The sequence below is a fragment of the Monodelphis domestica genome, chromosome 3, assembly GCF_027887165.1.
Source record: "Monodelphis domestica isolate mMonDom1 chromosome 3, mMonDom1.pri, whole genome shotgun sequence".
Classification (NCBI taxonomy): Eukaryota; Metazoa; Chordata; class Mammalia; order Didelphimorphia; family Didelphidae; genus Monodelphis; species Monodelphis domestica.
Window position 1 is genome coordinate 519,917,184 of NC_077229.1, and position 23,791 is coordinate 519,940,974.

General features: G+C 38.1%; 1 protein-coding gene across 2 annotated transcripts in view; it reads left to right on the top strand.

Annotated features, from left to right (window-relative positions):
• Positions 1–23,791, top strand: part of FBXL17 (F-box and leucine rich repeat protein 17) — a 449,402-nt gene that overhangs the window by 134,288 nt on the left and 291,323 nt on the right. For both annotated transcript variants that reach the window (XM_056824950.1, XM_001380499.4), the window contains one exon: positions 23,232–23,362. In XM_056824950.1, the coding sequence (XP_056680928.1) occupies positions 23,232–23,362 (131 nt within the window). The remainder of the gene's footprint in view (positions 1–23,231; positions 23,363–23,791) is intronic.

A 23,791-nucleotide genomic window follows, 5' to 3' on the forward strand; every position in this document is an offset into this window, starting at 1 on the left:
TTTTTTAAACCCTTACCTTCTGTCTTGGAGTCAATACTGTGTATTGGCTCCAAGGCAGAAGAGTGGTAAGGGCTAGGCAATGGGGGTCAAGTGACTTGCCCAGGGTCACACAGCTGGGATGTTTCTGAGGCCAGATTTGAACCTAGGACCTCCCATCTCTAGGCCTGGCTCTCCATCCATGGAGCTACCCAGCTGCCCCCTAAATTTCTGTTTTTTAACAGTTGTCCCAACGGCTTCATCGATTTAAAAATGGTCATATTTTATTTCAATCTAGAGTCTAGTATGTGGCTATTACTATTTATACAGTTAAACAACAACAACAACAAACAACCCAGAAGATCTTTGAGTGTAATTTGATCATGTTTTTTGTCTTTATATCTCAATCTTTCTAATTGACTCCGTTTAGAACGAAACTTTCCTTGTGACAATGTGAAATAGTTAAGCAAAAACAAGTGGTATGCCCATCTGGTAATCCAGCAAAGTCTACAAACGCAAACGGTCTACAAAGTACCCCTTATGTTCTAGGTACTGGGCTAAACTCAGCCTTCCACCTCAGCTGTGAGGGAGAAAGTATCTTTTCTCCAGGATCTTCATTAGTTTTTCTGTTCTCTTCATTTGTAGTTTTTTCTCTTATTTATTTCTGTTTATTTTGCTTTGCATCAGTTCAGTTCTCAAAATCTTGCCATGTTTCTATCAATTTCTCTTACTTGTTATTTCTTACTACATAGCGATATTTCACTCTATTCAGAGGCTGTAGTTTTTCAATTTGGACCTCACCCTTTGCTGTTACAGTGCTGTCTTTGGGTATATGCACACACACACACACACACACACACACACACACACAGAGATGTACAGAGAGAAAGGAAAATTATCCTGGAATTTTGTTTCTATCTTTAACTGTTGGGCTATGGTAGTTCTGGAGTTGGAAGGCTCTTCAAAGGCTAAAAACCTTTTAGAGATGAAAAAACTGAGGCTAATGGAGATGAAATCACAGGTGATGAGTCTCCATGTGCAGTACGGAGCCTGGTCAACTGACTCAAGTCAGTGTTCTTTCTTCTGTAGCTCGGTATGCCAAGTGTCCTGTAGAATTCCAAATCGAAATAGAGAATACGTGGTTCATTTCAGAGCACCACCAAAACTACAACACTGTGCCTGGGTTTCCATAGTTGCTTCAGTGTTAATTGTTCAATGTTTTATCATATTCATCATTTTGCATCCTTTGACATGAAGCCTCAGAGGTGTCTGCCTTAGTAGTAGTGTTATGGAACATGTTTTTATGTGCTCATTTTATAGCTTATCATTCTTATTTTGAAAACTTTATATCCCTTGTCTAGCTTTCTCTTAGGAAATGACTTAGTATTGTATAATTCATTTCATTTCCTTTTATTTTTGGATATCTGACTTTTATTCCTAATGCCGGATTGAAAATATTTTCCTCACCCTACTATTTCTCTTCTAATTCTGTCATCATTGATCTTATTTACCAATTTAAGAATTTTATGCCATAACTATCTTTTTTTCTTTTGTAATCTCCTCTGCCACTGGTAAATAATTATCCCCTTATTCATACTTGGAAAAAGTAACTGATGATGTTTTTTTAGTCGTATGACTTTTTATAATTAAATTGTATATCCAATTGGAACTCGTAATGTTAGATATTGACAAAAACCCATTTCCTGCCAAAATTTACCTCAACTATTTCGGCAGACCTTATGAAACAGGGGGATCTTATCCCCAGTGATTCTTTGACTTATCACATGTTTTGATTGCTTCTCTTTCTTACCTAGTTTGTTCTGCTGATCAGTTTTTCCGCTTGGAATTATAACCCATACCATATGGTTTTGATCATTACTGCTTTTTAATATTGTTTAAAGGCTATTCAACTTTGTTCTTTTTTAGTCAGAGGGAAGTCAAGGGAATTTCTTAATTCCCTTGAGATTCTAGATTGTTTCTTCCTCCTCCAAATTAATTTTCGTATCATGTAAGTTTCGTGTCTAAAAAGAAACATCTCACTAATTGATGATTAGAGGACTATGTCTATAGATTAATTGAGGGAAATATTATCATTTTTTATAACATTGACATAGCTGTATGATACTGGGTAAGTCACTTAACTCCCACTGTCTAGCCCTTACTACTCTTCTGCCTTTGGATCAAAATCCAGTATTGATTCTAAGATGATATGTAAGGGTTTTTAAGAATTAAAAAAAGAATATTTAATAGTTAAATTTATATAAGTTTTATATGTGCTTTTAATAAATTAATTCCTAGTTATTTCATGCATTTAGTAGTAATTCAGAATGAAGTTTTTCTTTAAAATTTTTTAAATCATATTTATTACCACTTTACATACATGCTGATGATTTTTATGGATTTGTTTTCTATCTTTCTACCTTCATGAAACTTCTAATTTCTTTGGTAATTCTCTTAAATACCCTACCATGTCATCTATAAATAGGTGCTGTTATATCTTCTCTTTGCCCATGTAGATTATAATTTTGAATTTGTTTTCTTGTCTTGCTGCTCTATCTTGCATTTCTAGAACTGGGTCAAGTAATCACTAAGACTGAACATTTTATCAATTCATTGGTTTATCTTGAGTAATTTAATGAGTTGAGTCTGTTATAATTCTATTGTCTTCAGGGTGGGAATCATCTGCTTAAATTTTGTCTGACATTTTACTCTTTTTTAAATCAATCATAAATTATTCAATTGAACTTTTATTTTCAGAACTTTTTCTCTTAAAGCACCAGGGCTAGTGAAATGGCGGTTAATATGAACTAAATATATTCAGTTACTGTTTTTCTTCTTGAGGAACTCAGATGTGAGAAGCAGGCATAGTGGAGGTATGGGAAAATGAAAAGGAATTTAATAAAACCAATCTAATTAGATGAAGTAATTTGTCTCCTTGTTTATTTTGCCATTTGAATTCAGTTACCTCCAATTCATTTTAATTCTTTTTTGAAGTATAACTATTAAAAATTTATACTTTAATTGAAAAGAAATTCTTATCCTCACCTCTTCTTGACTAAAAATATGACAGGCCTCAGCTTTTCCTGAATGCTCCTGACTTTAAGTGCTGTTTGTAGTTTCCTATGAGCTCTGGAGATCTCATGTAGAGAAAAGTATGTAAGGGGAAGAGAAATCCTAGGAAAAGTCAATTATAAAGTGTTACTATCTTTCAGAGTAAAAAAGCTAGAGTTGTGCATCATTTATGAATTAGTTTTCTAACATGCAGAAATCCAATTAGCAAAATCATATTTCTGCAGCAGAAGACAGTGATTAAAAAACTGCTGAACTCAAAGTAGTTAGAATTCCTGCCACACACATTCAAACTGACAGTTTACTAAAGCTTTAAATAACGTTCTGTATTCTGAAAACAAATATGTAAATAGGAAAATGAGCTTACCTCTTGATGCCGAAATGACTTTTAAATCAGTGGAATAGGAACATACTTTATATGGTTTAGATAAATTATTAATGAAACTAGTGCTGTAGTTTTTAAAAGATGAACATCTTAAGAATTACCAGACCTTGTATATTTTAACAATATGCATAAAATATAAGTAATCATTCATTTTTAAATATTGTATAAGGCCAAAAACATGGTGTCTAACAAAGAGTTGAGGCATGATTTCTAGGACTTTGAATAAAAGAAAGCATTTATACTCTGAAGCTTTTGAATTGAGATTTCAAATATATTTAGTTTTAGAGAAATGAAGCCAGTTTGTTGTTGTTAACAGAAGACCAATTTACATTGCTTCCATTTAGTCTTCTTAGAATACTGCTGTTAGAATACTGTCCTGTTAGAATACTGCAAACCTTAATGTTTTTTTAAATTTTGGTTTAATGTATATGCGCGTAAATTATGTTATTGCTTATTGTAACTGTAAGATTAACTGGCTAATAGTTTATTAATATTACAAATAAATTTATACTGTGATTTACTGGATATTTCTAAGACTAGAATGTGACCAGAAGATATCTTCTTACCTCCATTTACCAATTAAAAAAATGCAATTCTGCTCCTTTGTACTCAAAAGAATTATTAGATAACATTTTGACAATTAAGAGATTATATAAATTAACTTGTAAGGTAATCACCTGTTCCTATCCCACATGTTCTGTGATAGCAGTAGCTCAAAGACTAATTACATCTGTGAAATGACATTTTCAATTTATTGGAACCCATAGAGAAATCCTTCACTTATTTGTTATTGCATTATGGTTTTCTTTATTTAGTTGTGCCCAAAGGGCCTCCCCTTTCTTTGGTACATAAAGCTTCTGGGCAGTATTTCAATTATGCACCTTTGGCTTATTTTGGCTTTATCAGTCACCAAGTTTTATGCCTCAAGTTTTTTAAAAATTTTATTTAATTGATTAATCAAGAAAATGTTGTCAAGGTTACATGATTCATGTTCTTTCCCTCCTTTCCTCTCATCCCCCTCCCATAGCCGATGAGTAATTCCACTGGGTTTTACATGTGTCATTGATCAAGACCTATTTCCATATTATTAATATTTGCACTAGGGTAATCATTTAGAGTCTACATCCCCGATCATATCCCCTCAACCCATGTGGTCAAGCAGTTGTTTTTCTTTCGTGTTTCTGCTCCCACAGTTCTTCCTCTGGACGTGGATACATTCTTTCTCATAAGTCCTTCAGAATTGTCCTGGGCAAAGTTTCAAATTGCTGCTAGTAGAAAAGTCCATTAAGTTTTATTGTGCTACAATGTATCAGTCTCTGTGCACAATGTTCTCCTGGTTCTGCTCCTCTTGCTCTGCATCACTTCCTGGAAGTTGTTCCAGTCTCCATGGAATTCCTCCACTTTATTGTTCATTTTAGCACAATAGTATTCCATTACCAACAGATACCACAATGTGTTCAGCCATTCCCCAATTGAAGGGCATCCCCTCATTTTCCAATTTTTTGGCCACCACAAAGAGTGCAACTATGAATATTCTTGTACAAGTCTTTTTCCTTATTATCTCTTTGGGGTACAAACCCAGCAGTGCTATGACTGGATCAAAGGGCAGACAGGCTTTTAGCAATCCCTTTGGTATGCCTCAGTTTTGCTACAACACTGCAATAAGTGTGGGAAATATTACAAAATAAGTATAAAGTATGATGGGGCAGCTAGGTGGCGCAGGGAACAGTGTGCCAAGATGGGAGACAGGAAGACAGTATCTTCCTGAATTTAAATCTGGCCTCAGACACTGGCTAGTTACATATTCCCAGGCACGCCATTTATCCCTCTTTGTCTCGTTTCCTCATCTGAAATGAAAAATCATTTCAGTATCTATGCTGAATGGGGCCACCAAGAGTTGGACATGACTGAAAAATGACTAACAGCTGTGTCAAGAACAATGAGCTCCATCAAGGAGTTTATAGATTTTCTTGGAGCTGGTGGGTGGCCCATTTAGAGAACCAACACAAGGTGCCCTCAATGCAGTGCTGCGTTCAGAGAAATCGGGGTGCCTATCTATGCCGAACTATCTCTAGCACTATTAGACAAGAACGTAGAACAAAATGGGCCCTCGTGGATTAGGGAATTGAATAAGCTGCGCACGTGAATTTGATGAGCTATTAGTACTCCATTAGAAATGAGCTATATGAAGAATTCAGAGAAGCATTGGAAGACGTGTGGACTAATGCATATAATGAAATAAGAATGGAATTGTACTACAAATACTATGTAAAAGTGAAAAATCATTCAATCTTATTGTAAAAAGGAACAGACTTGGTGGTTTGATGTTAGGGCTCGTACTTCAGCAGTAGCAAGGAGAAGAGAGAATGAGCAATAGTTAGGAGCAGTGCTATCGCAATGGAATCCACAGAACTTGGACATTGATTGGATTGGAGTAGCGATTGGGAAAAGAGACAGAGAACATCGAGGTTCTGGTCATAAGAACTGATAAAGGGTGCTACCATGTTTAGAAACAGTGAAGTGAAAATGGCAAGAAATTTCATAGGGGAAAGATGAGCTTAATTTTAGACATGCTGAGGTTTATTCTTCTCTCTTTTTTTTTAAAACCCTCACCTTCCATCTTGGAGTCAATACTGGGTATTGGCTCCTGGGCAGAAGAGAGGTCAGGACTAGGCAATGGGGGTTAAGTGACTTGACCCGGGTCACCCAGCTAGGAGGTGTCTGAGGTCATATTTGAACCCAGGACCTCCCATCTCTAGTCTTGGTTCTCCATCCACTGAGCTACCCAGCTGCCCCCATTCTTCCTTTTTGAAGGAAAACAGTTATATGACTGGGTGATGGCTTGATTTACTCCTTGAATTTGATTAAGGTGAGGCAGAGCTACACAAAGTCACCCGCTTCCCTCTCACTCATCAGAGTTCCGTGGGGAAACTAAAGTCAGGATGCCGGTCTGTGGCTCAGGAGGCAGCGCATGGTCTTGCTCTGACCAGGCTCTCCTTCAGCAGACCTCGTGGCCATCGGGACAAATGGTCCTCCTGCCCTCTCCTGGGGGATGCCTTCCCGTGCTTGGGGTGGACACCACCACATTCGCAGGCCAGTTTAAGGGCTGTCGGTGGCTGTTGTGGTTTTTGGAGAGGACTAGCCAGGGCTTGCCAGACACCTTTCAGGGCTGCTCCTTCGCCTGGGGGCCCCTCTGCCCCTCAGCTCTTACTCAGACCTATAAGAACCTGGCTTGTCCGGCAGCCACAGCCTAGTAACTCGTTCTCCACCGATCACCTGAGCCACGCCAGCTGGGTTCCATGTGGGATGGCGACAGACTATGCGCTTGGAGATGAGAAGCCAGAAAAGAGGCCACCTTTGGCTTTAACTCTGGTTTGGGGCCACTTTTAGACATTCTCAAATGAGCACCTGTCGGACGTGCCAAATGCTGTGGGAAAAGCGCCTCTCCGGAAGTCATAGGCAGAGGTCATGGTTACAAGTGTGAGAGGAAGTGAGCGCACGGCCCGCCCAATGAAGGAAGCAGGAAGAGCTGCGGTGGAGAGAGAGGAAGAGGGCGACAGGCAGCCCAGTGGGAAAAGGGCTACCTTTGAATCCAGATCTGCATTCGAGTGCCTCAGGAGAGGTCATGCCCTCTATTTCCTTTTGTGTAGAGGAGAATTGTGGAGTAGAGGAGCTCTGAGGCCCCTCCCTGCTCCAAGTCTGTGATCCTCCCCTTCTGGATGGGCTCTGCGGAGGATTCCTAGAGATCCAGCGAGCTTGTTATTTCTGAAGGGAAAGGAGGGGAATATCCGGTGGAAGAGGACGATGAGCCCTGCTATAGGAACTGCTGAAAAGTTAGAGGTGCAAACAAGGTGTTTGTAGAGCATGCAGGAAGTAATACAGAAAAACAAGGAGAACGAAGATGAATGGATGAATGCTTTCTGCAGAAGGGGCAATGAGGAATGAAGGTGGCTATGAGGAGGAGGAGAGCATTCCACAGGCATGGGGAGAAAGAGCCAGTCAGGAAAATGTCTGAGCCCTAAAGATGGAGTGGTTTGTGGAAGGAACAGCAAGGATGCCGGTGTCACTGGATCTGTGCATATGACGGTATGTAAGAAGACTGAGCAAATAACTCATGAAGGGCTTTGAATGCCAAACAAACGATTTTATATTTGATCCTGGAGGGGTTCAGGAACCCCTGGAGCTTACTGACTAAGGATCTTTTGGATCTGTTCTTTAGGAAAATTACTTTAGAAGGTGAATAGGAGAGACGAGTTGGAGTGGAGAGAGATTTGTCATAAACACACCAATCAGGTACCAATCAGGTAGTTATCCAAGTGAGAGAAAGTAAAGGTTTGCCCCGGGATGGTGGCTGTACCAACGGAGAGGAAGAAAGAAGTCTATTTGAGAGATTTGGCCATTCAGTCAATGAAGTATTTATTAATTACTTACTGTGATCCCTGCGGATAAAAACGTATGAAAAAAGTTTCTGCTTTTAAGAAATAAACCCTATGGATAAAAATGTGAAAAAGACAATTTTTGCTTCGAGAAACCTACCCTAGGTTTCTTTATGGGAAGGTGCTTGCTTGGCTTGTGGGGAGGATCGAGAAGCTGAGGAAGTCCAGTCCGATGGGAAATGAAGAGGTGTCTGTTCTGTGAGCCCTTTCTTGAACAGAGGTTGAGGAGCTCAGGGTTCCCTCTTGCGCTGCAGGAGGGGCAGAGGGTGCTGATGAGCCACCAGCGCTAAATGAGAAAAGTCTTTGGTCACCGATGGAGCAGGAAGGTGGAGTGAGAGTGGGGAGAAGGATGGCTGTGGGCTGCCCTCCTGTGGAACAAGAAGGGTGACACGCTTGGTGATAATGAGGAAATGTAGTTATGGGGGTGTTTGGCAGAGGGAAGATGAGTACCTTCTTTCGGTGGAGTTTAAGATGAAGAGGATGAAGAGGATGATTCAGTTGGAGATGCTCTCCGGCACCTGGAGATGGGAGCCTGGAGGGCCACCGAACAGGCAGCACTATATAGGTCGATTGGAGAAGCCTCAGAACCGAGCTGATAATGGAATGTGTTGGAGCTGATGGGATCCCCGAGTGGTAAAGAGGAAAAAGAAAAGAGGAAAGGCCGTTGGATCTTTCAATTAGAGATCATTGGTAAATTCTGAGGGAACAGTTGAGGTTAAGTGAGGTTGGGAGCTTGACTGTACACAGCTTAGAAGAGAAGGAGTTGAACCATGAAAGGCAGAAGAGACGCAGAGGGATCCTTAGTGGGGGAGGGAAGGATCAAGCCTGGGTGGGGAAATGGGCTTATTTGTAGGCAGTAGGGAACCCGAACCAGGAGATGGGGAGAAACTGAAGAGCAGTGAGAGCGGGGTAGTACAAAGGGCAAAGCCCTGGAGGAAATGGGCTAGAATGGGATCTTCTTTGCTAAGAGAAGAACATTTTTCCCCCTGCGGAAAAAAGGAAGAGGAAGCAGGGAAAGGCAACTATTGCTCTGAAGGGAAGAGAAGGGAAAGTGGAGCTCTAGGGGAATGACCAACTTTTTTCAGTAAAGGACAAGACAGGGTTCTGAAGGGAGAGGTTAGCAAAGGGGCAGCCACCAGTGATTTGAAAGTTTGGAAAAGCCCCTGTGAAGAGTGAGGGTGAATTAGGGAAGTGTAGAAGGACTGGCCAGCAGCAGGGAGGGCCCAGGTGAAACTATACCCCCTAACTTTAGAGTGGACCAAGTCCTAACAGCTGTGTGATTTTTCTACCTACAGTCATGTACATAGGAGTACAGACAGCAGATGATGGGAGTGATCCATTTTTTTCTTAGGAGCCAAACCCTGGCCTGGCCTATCGCTGGGTTCTCAGCACTTCCACTTACTTTGCCGAGCCTTTCCCTGGCCCCGTCGCTTTACCTGGATGCCCTTTTCTTTGGCTTGCTTTGAGAAGACGTACCCAGCCGTCCTTTTAGGCGTTCTGCGTGTTCTATCCTCGTACTCGTTGGGAATCTGCAGGCCAGAAGCCAGCTGAGATGAAAAGCTTCGTCAGTAAAAGTCGACCGGCGGTTCCTGCGTCCACAGACGGACAGAAAGAGCCAACGACGCTCGTGTGATACTTTACACCATTTTGAAGTAGATGAATGCACTCGCCATTTACTGTATGTTACAGAGGAGGAAACGAAAGCCTGGAGTCATTGACGCTTGCAGAGCTCCTCACGTCAGCCCTGTGGACTGTGCACCAGCTCTTGGGCCGGCCAATTGCAAGTGAAATCATCGCTCCCTTGAATGGAATACAATCCCAAATAACCAAATTTTGTCTGGGGCCCTGGCCTGCTTAAGGAGTGAGCTTCTCGGAGAGATGATACAGTGTTTCCCACTCGAGTATTATTGGATCCTGATTGTTTCCCCTCTACTTTCTTCCCTTTCCCTCTTCTCGTCATTACCTGGTGAACTGACTTCTGTTGCCTTTGGCAGTTTCCTGCTTTCTTTAAATTTTATTTTGTAAGGGTTAAATGAACGACAAAAATGAGGAGAGCAGTTTAACAGAAACTTTATTTAATTAGAGAAAGAAGTACAGATAGAAAGATGGGAAAAAGGAAAGAGATTATTAAACTTATACCCTATAAATAGACCTAAAATTCCCAATAACTACCTAAAATTTCCTAAACTATCTCTGTCTTCTGAGGACAAGTTCTTCCAGGCCTAGTCTACTCTATTGTAAAGATTAAAATTTAGGGAAACTGAGGCAGGTAGAAATTAGTTTCTCTCTGCAAGGAGTATTATATTTTTTAGAGGTTTATTAAAGATTAAGGATTAAAGAAAATACAGAATAAGAAAAACACATGCCTAGGCCAGAGGCCTAGACAAGATAACCTTACATCATGAAAGAGACACGCCTGCTCCAAACTGGAAGTCCAAAAGAGGCGGAGCCTATTCACAACCAGGTTTAAATACCCCATCTTGCTCTCTGCCCAGGTGAGATTACAAAGGATTCTGGGGAAGTGGATCAAAGGCTTGTGGGGATTGAAGTCCTGGATTCGAGTCTATTTTTACACTCTAAATTATTCACTAACTACTTAACTCCCTAAATAATAGACAGCCACCACTCCCTCCCTCCTTCAATCAGTTTTCTATAGCAGCCCAGTTGTCAGGAGCCAACTGCCCTCAGAGCCTTGCCTCAGAGACAGACCCCCGGCTCTCTAGAGATCCCAGAGGCAAAAGACCTCCAACTGTCAGCAGCTGCTTCCTTTGGTTTTCCCTCCCTGACCCACTGTTCCCTCCAACTTCCCTCCTCAGTCCTGGTCTCTGAGAACAGAATCTTCAGCTCTGGCTCACTGACTCCTGTCAGTTCTGATCTACTTTGAAACCCTGCTCTCTAGCCGCTTTGGGAGACAGAGAGAGATTAAGAAAGTCCCGATCACAATTTCCTACGTGTACTTTTTACCTCAGGTTTTGTCTGTAAATAAAGATAAGCTAATTTTTATTGCATTCTGCGGGAATATTAACTAGAAAGGAGTGGAGAAAGGAAACTCACGGACGTCATTTGCGACTGTGCTTAAGCTCCTTTTCTCTAAGGACAAACAAGTGGGCTTCATGCGACCGGACCGTTTCATTCCCATTTTGTCCTCAAAATAAACTGGCACATAGATGGTTTCTAGTTGATAAGAGATTGTGACGAAACTGTAACATGTCTTACTCCTTTAGCTCTGGTTAGACAAGCCTAATGCTCTAAGAAGTTTTATCTTCTCTTTGCCATCCCCACAAATGAGCCTTTTAGGGGCTTTTTAAACTATAAGAAATTTATATTGGTTTCTATCCACTTCCTGACCTTTCTCTAATTGGTTTCCAGTCCCAAACAATGGTTTAAACTTCCCGGTCTTGATCTTTAGTGGTCCCCCCCTCCCCCCCAAGTCACTCCCCAGAGTTGTGAATGACTCTGTCCTCTGGAGCCTTCTCTGTCACCTCTGGTCTGTTTTGTTGGCTGGAAGCAAATTCACTAAAGATGTAAAAGGCGGTTTTTAACCTTTGTAGGAAGTTGTCTTTTCTCAGTGCTATATAGATGGATTATCTCTGCTTCTACTTCTCTGGAAACCATGTATCGAGGGACCTTTTCTTCTGTGATCCACTTCCCCTCCCTTTGAGCTCTCAGAGCGCTCCCCTCAACCAGTATCATCCAGATGGACTTTTTCCCTCCAGTTCAAACTCATATACCTTGTTGGTGTCCTTTGGGTCTCGGGTTATTGGCAGCAATGATAGCTAATACACTTTGGGGCTATCTAATGATGAGCACCTTTCCCTAACCATACTTTCCTATGATAAATTGACTGAATTTAGGGGGCACTCATCTTCTATCTTTCCCCAAAGGAGAACTGTTTTTCTTGAATCCAGGATCACAAGAGAAATGTATCTTAAACAAACAAAAAAAAATAGACCAGTCTGCCCACGATAGTGCAAGGTCATGAAATCACATAAAATAATGATAAAAGATATTCATTTACATTCTGAGTTCTTTAGTTTCCTTTAAGTCCATTGACTTAAATGTTGAAATATTGAATCATTTATAATGAGATTAGATGTCAACCTTTACATGATCAAATCTTGTGACTTGTGTCACTGTTGAATGTTAAAACTCCTTATAAAAGGAAATTAATTTAATTAAAATGTCAGGAATGTCAGTGTGGAATTTGTATCTAGTAAGTAAGGAGGGCATATTTTAGATAGGCTTTTATGAAATATCAGAAGGCAGTATTTTGAAATTCCCATGACAGGGATATGATTGAGACTAACTTGCCTGAGTTGTTTGCAGATGTCTTAATGAAGTGATGTATCACATAAAGGTGCTACAAGGGCTTACATGATGGTTATGGGAGCAGAAGTCTCTAATCTAGAAACTGACTTTTGTGGGCAGTAAAATCCAGATGGTGAAACAGATGAATTAATATTAATTTATTAGGTAACTGATAGTGTATGATAGGTGCCTTATTAGGAATTAAATGTTTACTTCTGGTTATTTTATCAGCCTAGCATTTTGCATAGAATAGGCCCAGAATAAATATTTATAGAATTTAATTGAATAGAATAGAATGGAAGAGAAAGGACCTTTAGTGGTGAAACATAAGTTTTTCCATTTTTGAGACCTGTAAGTACTAAAGAAGGAATAGGTTAGCAGGGGGAGAGGAGGGTCCTTTTTGCAAAAGACAAATTTAGTTCTTTGCCAGTTTATATAGGAGCTCTATAGCAATGAACAATGAATGGTGAATTCTATTCAGAAATTAGAAAAAAATTTGAGTTTGAATAAACCTAAATTATAATTTTATCACATTATACTTTATTGTTTTACATATCCTTAGATGTTATAATTCTGGAATATGCAGGACTATAGAATAATTTAGGTATATTAGCAGATCTTTCTTATATTTTCGCCTTGCCAAGGTTATTGTACTACTCTGGTTAACAATCACCAAGCAGGAAAATGGAAATAAGAAATAATGATGATGATAATGGTGATGTTTATCTTTTAGCATTGTCACGAGGATCCTATGAGATAGTCCAGGATTTTTACTATTATGTTGTTATTATTATATAAAATCCAAAAATGGAGGTGGGAAGGCATGGGTTCTTGTCTTGCCTCTACCACATAACTTTTAATTTCCATCTATAAACAACTAAAATGATAAACTATTGATAGGCTTTCATTATGTGCTTGAAATGGTGGAGTTTCTACACTGAGTTGAGTTCCCGATATCAATGAAATAATAGGTTTGTACCAAAACAAACCAACCAAAAAGACAATGTGGTGTAATGAAAAGGAGCTAAATGGCAGTTGAGACCAGGTTCACTGTATGACTTAATCTCACTTAGGCAAGTCATTCCACTTCTGTGAGACTCAATTTCTACAACATTAAAATGAGGAGGTTGGATTCTATTACAGTCAATATTAACATTTTAGCCCTTTAAATGTTTGTGCTTAACCTGCATCATCTTATGCTAATCGTGAAACTAACCCTTTGAGGAATAAATGAATCGATGAATGAATGAATGAATTTATTCCTCAAAGGCTTATTTGTGTATCTGGTACTTTGTTCATGGCTGAGGATATAAATAGAAAAAGTGAGGAGGGTCCTCAGTACTAGACATGTATAAGAGAGTGGTAGCCAAGGAAGGGAGTTTTGGTCTTGGAGTCATAGGAATGGTGGTTTGTCTAATAGGGTAGTCAGCTATCATGCCTTTGATTACTGTGCCCAGAGGAAGGAAAAGAGTGGGAAATGATGGACGTGCTAGGATTGTCTAGGTACAGTGAGCCAGGAAACTTTAATATTAAATAATTGTTTTTTGAGAGATATTCTGATCACCTAATCTAAATATGTCCTCCACTTATGTTTCTTACTCCACCATTTTGTTTTATAAGTCCTCTTAAGAAGGATATAGTTCTTAGTTTAAAAAACGTACATATATGAGGTTCTTATTCAATTTAAAGGACAGATAGAAGAGCCTATCAGAGATAATTTTGGGCTATTTAAAAATTACCCTTGATTTGGCCCTACCTGCAGACACAAATAAACAGAGAAGTAGCATGGTATCAAGGATGTTTTGCAGTTAGGAAGACGAGTTCAAATGCTGCTATAGCCATTCTGGCATTTGTAACTAAAGACAAGTTATTTAACTATTTTGAGGCATGGTTCCAGAGCTCTAAAAGGAGATAATAATAGTACCCTAACTCAATGATCATGAAGATCAAATGAATGTGAAGACTGTTTCCTTAAATGTTTCAATAATGTTCTCCCCCCCCCTTTTTGCATCTATTTTTTTCATTCCTTACAAAACAATTTATATTCCCCAATTTGTTCAGTTATTCTGAAACTGATTACTACTCCATTCAATTATCACTGTTTGTTATGACAAAAAGTGTTACAGTGATTTAGCAACTGTAAACATTAAGAGTTCTTAACCCTAATTCCTATTTACATTGTAAATATATTTATGTATTTAAATATATATGTATATATATATATATATGTCTTAAATATAAATGTATTTACATTTAGGTCCCTGAAATCAGCTGCTACTAATTTCCTTTGGATTCTAGGAGGACATAGTCCTGAGGGGTTGGAAGACAAATGAGTACCCACCATTGCACTTCCTACTGTGATTATCAATTGATATCATTTGTTTGGTTTTAGAAGGGCAATAGGTTGCTACATTTGGTATAAATAACACCCTCCCTAAAAGTCTGTGACACTCTCTCCTGTGGATACACATACAGAGTCAGAGGGAAAAGGGGCTTAAGTTTGTAGAGGATGTAGAGTACATGGGTAATCGGCTTCTAAAAATCCTTTTAATCCTTTTGCTGGAGCCCTCAAGATATTTCCTTTAGTATTAAAATAATTTAATACATAAATTAATATTGTCTCTTCACAAAAGAGTTTTTGATGCCAAGAAAAAGCACACAGTACCATATATACAGTGAGATGGTGTATCCAATTGTTTGGAGCCCTCATTATAAATGTAATCTGGTAGAAATACTAATATACATTTCTAATTTACAAGGGCATTGTTTCTGTGCCAATCACCAAAAAATTGAAATACTTAAGTATTGCACATTTAAAATAGCAATTGAATTTTAGTCAGGAAAATACAATTTAAAGAGTTTAAACTTCAAATCCTATATTTGCTCTTTGCCCTGTACTAGACTGTTTTACCCTTTTGCTTCTCTACTATGAATTTTAGATTGATTCCACCCTGCTTAGTCTTTGGAGCACCCCCACTTAAGGATTAAGTGTGGGGGAGGAAGGTCTAAGACCTGCCTGCCCTAGCAAGTGACAAATCAGAAACAACTGACTGATCCCCTGGTCTGTCCAAAGCCAAATTTAAGCCACCATTGGTACATGTGAGACACAGGAAGTGATGTAAAGAACTGCCTTTATAGTTCTTATCACTTCCTGTGAGAGGGACTTGGCAGTGGAACTTGCTCAAGTGTGAGACCTTAGACTGCTTCCATTAGACTGTCACGTGGTGAGTGATAAGGCTGACTCCCCTTTCCTTGGCTTTTCTGGAGGCACCACTCTGAAGAGGCTCCTCATTTTGGAGGAGGCCTCTGGGCTGGAAGGCATGCTAGATTTAATCATCTGCCCTCCCCGGGCCTCTGAACTCCTGCCTGGTATCTCTCTCCCTTTTCCTCTTTCTTTCTTCCTTAATATCTTCACTCTATTTTAAATAAACCACCATAAAATTCCATTCTGACTTGAATATTTCATTGGGATTTAGAATTTAAATCCCTGGCGACCAACTAAAAATATATTCAGTCCAACCATAAATTTTACCCCTAACAATACATAGATGTTATATACACATATAGTGACTTAAACTTGTAGGGTTAGTAACTTAGCCTGTAAATTAACATAGGCAGCATGATTCTAGGGAAAGTATCATGGAATAACACTTTGGTAATGATTGACCAGACTTATGTTTGAATGATGAAGTACATTCTATTTTAAAAAATTATTGACTACAGAAACAGATTTAAAAAAAAATAGCAACAAAATGCATTTCCAGATAGCCATGATGGCATAATGGAAAGATCTGGCTAGTTGGAGTCCTGGATGCTAGCCAATAACTAGCTGTATGTTAGGCAAGTAATTTCATCTCTCTGGGCTCCAGCATCTTCATCATTAACAGAAGACCTGAATGAGGAAATCTATTGGGACACCATTTTAGAGTGAAAAGCTTTTTGGGTACTTAAGTGATTTTTTAGAGATTATCAGCTCCATTCTTGCATACCAATTTTTCTTTTTTTGATATACCACTTCAAAGAAAAAAATGATTTGAATGTTACCTTACAAATCTGCAAAGTTGTTTCTAGTCAAAATCTGCACCTGGGATTTTTTAGTAGTATCTCTATTTTTATAGCCTCATACAAGCTTAAGAGATTTTTACAAGTATTCATGAAAACAAAGGTTACATGTGATTCTAGTTTAAAATAAAAATTGTTTTCCCACCATTATTCCTCTTTCAAAAAACACCTGAGAACATGATTTTTCAGAGACAAAAAAGTTAGAAAGGACAAAGGAAAGAAATTTCTTATTTCAATTATAACCTGGAACTGGCAATTGATGGTCCTTTTGCTTCAAAAAATGTGTAAGAGAGAGTGACCACATCAACTTTTGCCATTTTAGGATCTTCAGCAAATTCAGGATCAGTGAAGAAAAATACTGGCATGTCTACTTCCTCTGGAGCATTAAGCCTTTGTTCTTCAAAACGAAGCTCCCCATTGTATTAAAATCCCGCCCAGCTTCAAATGGTACCACATTGGATGTAGAAATTCCAAAGACTGGTTTGTCAGTAGGAGTCTTAGCTTGGAAAATGCCGGAGCCGGCTCTCACGCCATAGATTGGTTTGTTGAGGTCTAAAATTCCAGGGGAGAGACTTGCCTGCACGTGGGCATCGAAGGCTCTTTAGCAGGGACCCTAGTCTCAATCCGGTCTGCAGCCTGCCCTGCCCAGGACAGGGGCTCCGCAGTGTGCCCCGACTATGCCCACGGCGGCCGCGGCCACTCCTGCTCCTCTTCTGGGGTGAATGGATGGGTGCCCTTTGGCCTTCGCAGCGTTTGCCATAGCTGCTGCGTCCAGGGGACTCCCCATGGCAACCGGGGCAAAACGCCCGGGTCTCGAGAGATTTCCTTTAGGAATGCAATAAGGTGGTGGTGGTGGTGGTTGTTTCCTGTGCTTTGTATAGAGACTTAAGCCTGCTTCTCTCATCCAGACCAATCCATCTTTAGCCCTCCATACAGGCACTATCATCAGCCATTGTTGGGGGCACCGCGAAGATGCTAAGAAAAAGTCGGAGTTCTCGGCATCCTCCAAAGCTCATGAGATTCTTGGCCAGTGAAAAGGAGAGGCCAGGGTTGAGCTAGTGCTCGTCCTTTGGTACTTTAAAGTTTGCAAAGGATCATCTTCCCCCTCTTTTATCTTTGAAGTACGTGCCTCTGTTAACGGTATTATTAAGTTAAAGGGTGATGCACTATGTTCTTTAGGTCGAGTTTCAAATTGCTTTCTAGGATGGTTGGACTCGTTCATAGTTGTACCAGCAGTGCATTATTGTGCTTATCTTTCCCACCTGTAAACCTTTGCTATTCCAGTGGGTGTGAAATACAACTTCAGTATTGTTTTCGTTTTTATTTCTCTACTCATTAGTGACTTGGATCCAGCTTTTTTATGGTTGTTATCACCGTTGGGTTTTTTTCCTTTGAAAACTGTTCATATTCTTATAGCCATTTGTTTATTGAGGAACAACTCATAATTTTACATTTAAAGAGATTTTTATCATAAAATATTGGTACCAAGACATTCTGAGTTAACTGTTATTCTTCTGAGTTGAACTGCATTGGTCTTATTTGTATGAAAATGGCTTACTTTGATTTAAACCAAATTATCCATTTTATGTTCTATAAACCTCTTTATCCTTTGTTTGATCATGAATTCTTCCTCCATCCATAATTGAGAAAGGTATTTACTTCCTCATCTAATTTGTTTTTGATATTACTTTTTATGTTTAGGTCATATAGCCCATTTGGAAGTTATTGAGGCATATTGTGTACATTTTGGTCTAAACCAAATTACTGCCATATTGCTTTCCAGATTTCTAAACAATATTTGCCAACTAGTGAGTTTTTACCATGGTAGTTTGGGTCTTTGATGGGTTTATAAAACATTATGAAATATGTTTGTTTCAGGATCTCATCTTCTCATCTTTTCTATTGATTTTAAATCTGTACCAAATACTTTTGGTGAATATTGTTTTGTAGCAGATTTTGGGATTTGGTACTGCTATGACCCCTTTTCCCAGAATCTGTCTTGAGATTTTTGACCTTGTTGTCTTTCCGATTAATTTTGAAATTATATTTTTTAATTCCTGTGCCTTGAAAAGTGGACTGCCAACTATTTTAGATATTTCATTCTTATTTTGAATAAAAACTTCCTTTTGTCCTTTCCTTCTTGAGTTTTATTTGGAATATATAGGAAAGCTGATTTTTTTGATTGGCTTATTGAATACCTGCTTCTTTCTTAAAGTTATTATTTCAATCATTTCAGTTGAATCTCTCTTATATTATCTGGAAAAAAGTCATTCTTTTACTTCCTACCTGTGTTTGTTCCTTGATTTAATTTTCTTGTCAGTATTATGCCCAGAATTGTAGAACTATGTTAAATGATGATAAAGATGATAAACATACTTGTTTTATTTGTCATCTTATAGAAGTTATCTATTGTTAATGCATTACAGATAATGTTACCTCTGGGTTTTTAGATAGATAGTAGGGAAAGACTTGTTTATTCCTATGCTTTTTTAATTTTTTAAAAAACAAATGATTTGTATTTTATCAAAATAATTTGATATTGTGGTGTTTGTTGTTTTTGTTATTAATATTGTTGTCTAGCATTGTAGTTGCTGTTTTCCTCATTGTAAAAATGGAACTTCTTGTTATTATAATAAATGGTTTAGTTTACTGGGTGAGGTGGTATGTCAGTAAAAGTATTGAGTGGGTTGTGGGAGCAGGACCAGGGTGTGAAGGAGAAGCAATGGTAGCTCCTCTCTCTCCTCCGTGATCACTCAGGGCCCTTTGAGGAAATGGCTGAGGGGATTTGAGGTTACTCTGCTGGCAGCACCCCTTGTTGATGGTTTCAGTGGCTTCCCCTCAGAAAGGGTTTAGAGGAAAAGGCCTTGGGTGCTCTTTGTGAGACTGTCCCAGGTTTCCTGAAGTAACCCGATCTATTATTACTGAGAGGCTATAGATGGTTTATGATTGGGGTTCGGGGAAACCGGATGAGGAGAGAGGGAGTAGATAGCCCTGCCAAGATCCTACCTGGTCCAACAGACATCTGTCTCTTCCCAGTTAAAACCCTTTCTATCAACTTATTTACCTTAATTATTAGTTTGGTCTAAGAGAAATTCAGGGAGGCACAGAAGGATAAGGGATCTGTGCCTTCCCCTCCATGGGTCTGGAGATGTCTTTCCTCGGTTGAAGGAAGTGGTAGATGTGTGTTGGAGGCAGGCCAGCCATCAGCTTGAAGGAAGAGGCAGGATCCTCTCAGGTGGCTTCGGTATATCCTCAGCCCCCCAAAACTGGTCCTGTCAGCTCCAGGTCCCAGGTCACCCCAGAGGTTCCTCAGAATCCCCTCAGAACTGTTTGTCTTCCCAGAAGTCTCTGCTCCTCAACTATCACTCAGTTTCTTTCAGTCCTCATCTTCATAATTCCAAATCTCCCTGCCCCCATCCTTACATAATAGTCAACTAATGCTGCTTTTCTGATAGACGTCTACTAGGTCTTGGTATATTAAATTTTTACTGTAAACACTATTCATATTTTATTCAGTGTTTTAGTGACAATATTCATGGAGCACATTGTTCTTTAAGTTTTTTAATTTGTTTGGTTCCCATTGGACTTAGTTGGAAAGATTATAGTTGTTTCATAGACGTAATTTGATAGTATATCTCATTTATCTGTTTTAGTATATTATTTAATTATTCTTTCAATTTTTTAAAAGAATTCATTTCTAGATACATGTCATTCTGGAGTTTTTCTCATTGAAAGTAGTTTCTTTTTCTCAGATTGGATTATTTTAAATTCTTTATTTTTTGTTCTTTTCCTTGAGGCATTTTATGTATTTTCAAGTATTCGTCCATTTCATTTAATAGTTTCATTAATGGGGACACAGTGTTTCTTATAGGTTCCCTTATTTTCTTTTCAATTATTGTGATTCTCCTTCATTTTTAGAGGTGAATAATTTGGTTGTCGTCTCTTTTTAAAATAGATCCAGCCATACCACCACTGGGTTTGTATCCTAAAGAGATAATAAGGAAAAATACTTGCACTAAAATATTTACAACCACACTCTTTGTGGTGGCAAAAAAAAACTGGAAAACAAGGGGTGTTCATCAATTGGGGAATGGCTAAACAAATTGTGGTATCTGTTGGTGATGGAATACTATTGTGCTCAAAGGAATGATGAACTGGAGGGATTCCATGTGAATTGGAACAACCTCCAGGAAGTGATGCAGAGTGAGAGGAGCAGAACCAGGAAAACATTGTACACAGAGACTGATACATTGTGGCACAATCGAATGTAATGGACTTCTCTACTAGCAGCAATTTGAAACTATGCCCAGGACAATTCTGAGGGGCTTATGAGAAAGATGATATCCACATCCAGAGAAAGAACTGTGGGAGTAGAAACACAGAAGAAAAACATGATGGGAATATGATTGGGGGTTTTTGGCATTAAAAGATTGCTGTATTGCAAATATGAATAACATGGAAATGGGTTTTGAACAATGATACATGTATAACCCAGTGGAACTATTTGTCACATCCGGGAAGGGGGAAGGAACAGGGGAGGGAAAGACCATGAGTCATGTAACCATGGAAAAATTTTTAAATAACTTATAAAATAAATTAAAATAAATAAAATAGATTAGCTGATAGCCTGATTTCCTTTTTTAAATAATCAACTCCTAGTTTCAGCAATTTTGTATTTTGTTGGAGTTCCTTGATTTGTTATTTTCCAGTTTGTTTTTAGTATCTACTCATTCATTGACATTCACTTTCTTTTTTTTTAGTTCATTAGAATGTTTTGAGAGATATACATTCTCATCCCTTAAATTATATTCTCCCAAGTTCTAATATTGCCTTATTTAATTTTATTTAGTGAAAATTGTTATTGTTCTTATTATTTCATCTTTGATCCAATTCTGTAAAATTAAATTATTTAATCACCATTTAAGTTTCAATTTTTTCTTTAAAAGCCCTTTATTGTGATTTTTCTTTATTGCTAGTGAGGAATATATTTAATGTTTTTTATTTTCTTTTTGATCATGAGGTTTTTTTTTACCCTGGCATATGGTTAATTTTTCTAAAGGTGCCATCCATTAACAGCTGAGAAATGTGAATATTCCTTTATATTTCTATTCAACAAACACTGGAGGCTTTCCATATCTAACTTTAAGTTTTTTCTTTTTTGTTAGATTTTTAAAAGTATGTCAGGATTAAGTTGAGGTACTTATAGATTTGCATTCTATTTCTCTCAATTATTCTACTGACTTTTCTTTTAAGTAGATTATATGCTTTTTAGTGTATATGCATATAAAATTCTTTATATTATTTCATTGTCTCTGCTGCCTTTAAGCATAATACAGTTTATTTCTGTTCTTTTTTGCTACTGTCTCCTTACAGTTGCTAGCTCTTTTTTTTTAGTTCACCTGACACATATGAAATTCTGCTCCAGTCCCTCATTCAAACTCCATATTGTATTTCAGATGTGTTTCTTGTAAACAATATATTGTTGTATTTTGATTTCCATCTGATTCTCCATTTCATGGATGATGTACTTCTATTCACATTTAAGGATTGATTGCTAATTATATATTTTCCCCCACTATATCTTTTAATATTTGTACCTTCTTGTTCCCACTTCCCTCTTAAAAATTAAAAAGATACTTAAAGAAATGTGATCACCACTAGTGATCTACATTTGAAGCAGTCTGATTCTCTACCCCTTATCACCAGGTGATTCAATTTTCTTTCCTTTTAATCAACCCTTTTACTTTTGTTTTGTTTATATGCCCTTCTCTAATCTGTCTTCCCTTTGAAATCTCTCTTCTTCCCCATTTAACTTAATGTCTTTCTAAACTCCTGTGTTCAGATTCCTCCTTCCCCCTCACTGCTGCTTCAGATAACTAAGGATCATGAAGAACCTGTTGCCTTCGCCCTTTGCTTCATGCTTCATGCTATATTTTTCTTCTCGCACAGCTCAATTATATGAAATATTTAAATTCCTCCCTTTCCTCATTTCTTTTTCAGTGTGTTCTTTTTTCCTCTATCTCCACCCTCAGTTAATCCAGTAAACAAAACAAAACACACTTCTTTCTGTAACTCTTGAAGGTAGTGGAATTCTGATGGGAGAATTGTCTTTTCTCCCCATGTAGAAAGTTTGCTTCCATCACATCTTGGTCCTTTCCAATTATTTAAATGTAATTATATTTCTAAGTTTTTCTTAATAAATGTTTGCATTTCAAAGTTTCTTCTCAGCTCTGGTGTTCATGAAGAAGTATTGAATGCTTTTTATTCTCTTTAAAGTACATTTTTACCCATATAGAATTAGACACATTCTTGTATGCTAAATTATTCTTGTCTGTAAGCGTTTGTCTTTTGCCATTTGGAATATTTTCTTGCCTTTATAATGCCAATAATTCTGTCACCTACCAGGCCTTCCTGATACAGGCTCTGCTGCAGCCTCTGACTTGCTTCATCCTTATTCTGTGCAGTTATATAAATTGTCCACTCCATTAACATAGGATCTCTGGGTCTAAAGCTGTTTTCCTTCTTTGTACTTGGAGAGAGAGAGAGGGAGGGGAAGGGGAGGTGTTTACAGCTGCCATCCTAAGTGGAAGTCAGAGTGGCAATTGTTTGAAAGAGGGAAAACGTGCTTGATCAGATCATTAAAATCATATATATATATATATATATATATATATATACACACACACACATATGTATAATTCCTTTATTTAGATGTAAGCACTTCAAAGTTATATAGCTATTATAGTTATTTACAATAGTAGATTTAATTTTTTCTCCATTCCTTCCTTTTGTGACTTATTGCTAGAGTTTTGCACTTATGGTCATTAACATTTCATTTTTATCATCAGAGGTTTTAAAATGTATCTTTCTAATTTATAAAGTCATATACCGACTGTCCATTCACTACTTATTTGTGGTGGCGAGCTTAATTTGGAGACAGTCCTGAGAGTCCTTACTTTTCAACTCTTTTTCCTTTATTTTATTTGTCTCATTAGTTAAGAAATCTTTCCAGTTTGGATTTACGTCACATCACTGAACTGGATAATGAAACTGTGATGGAAATAGTCAAGAGGTGCAAAAATCTTAGCTCCCTCAATCTCTGCCTGAACTGGATCATTAATGACAGGTAACCATTTTAACGTCTTACAAACAGTTTATTGTAGAAAATAGTTGACCTTCTATGCCAAGCATAAACGATCAGCGACAAACATGAAACGTAACAGAAAATTTAAAGCTGTGATAATATTTCCAAGAATGACAAGTTGTTATAATACTCATGTCACAGTTTTGAACATCTCTTATATTGTATTATTTTGTTGTGTACTGAAAAAATAAGATAATTTAAATCCTATTTGTAGGGAAATCTACGGTCAACCTTTGCCCATGGGATGTACACAAAGAAATAACTTGAACTCTTGGTTCAAGGTAAACAAAAGTTAGTTGTTTGTTCAGGAGCAGCGTTCTTAGTCCTGAGCCAGCTAACTTTGCTTGTGGAGAAGCTGGGATGACGATTCAGAAAAAATAATTCAGATATTCATGTGTGTTTCCCTATGCT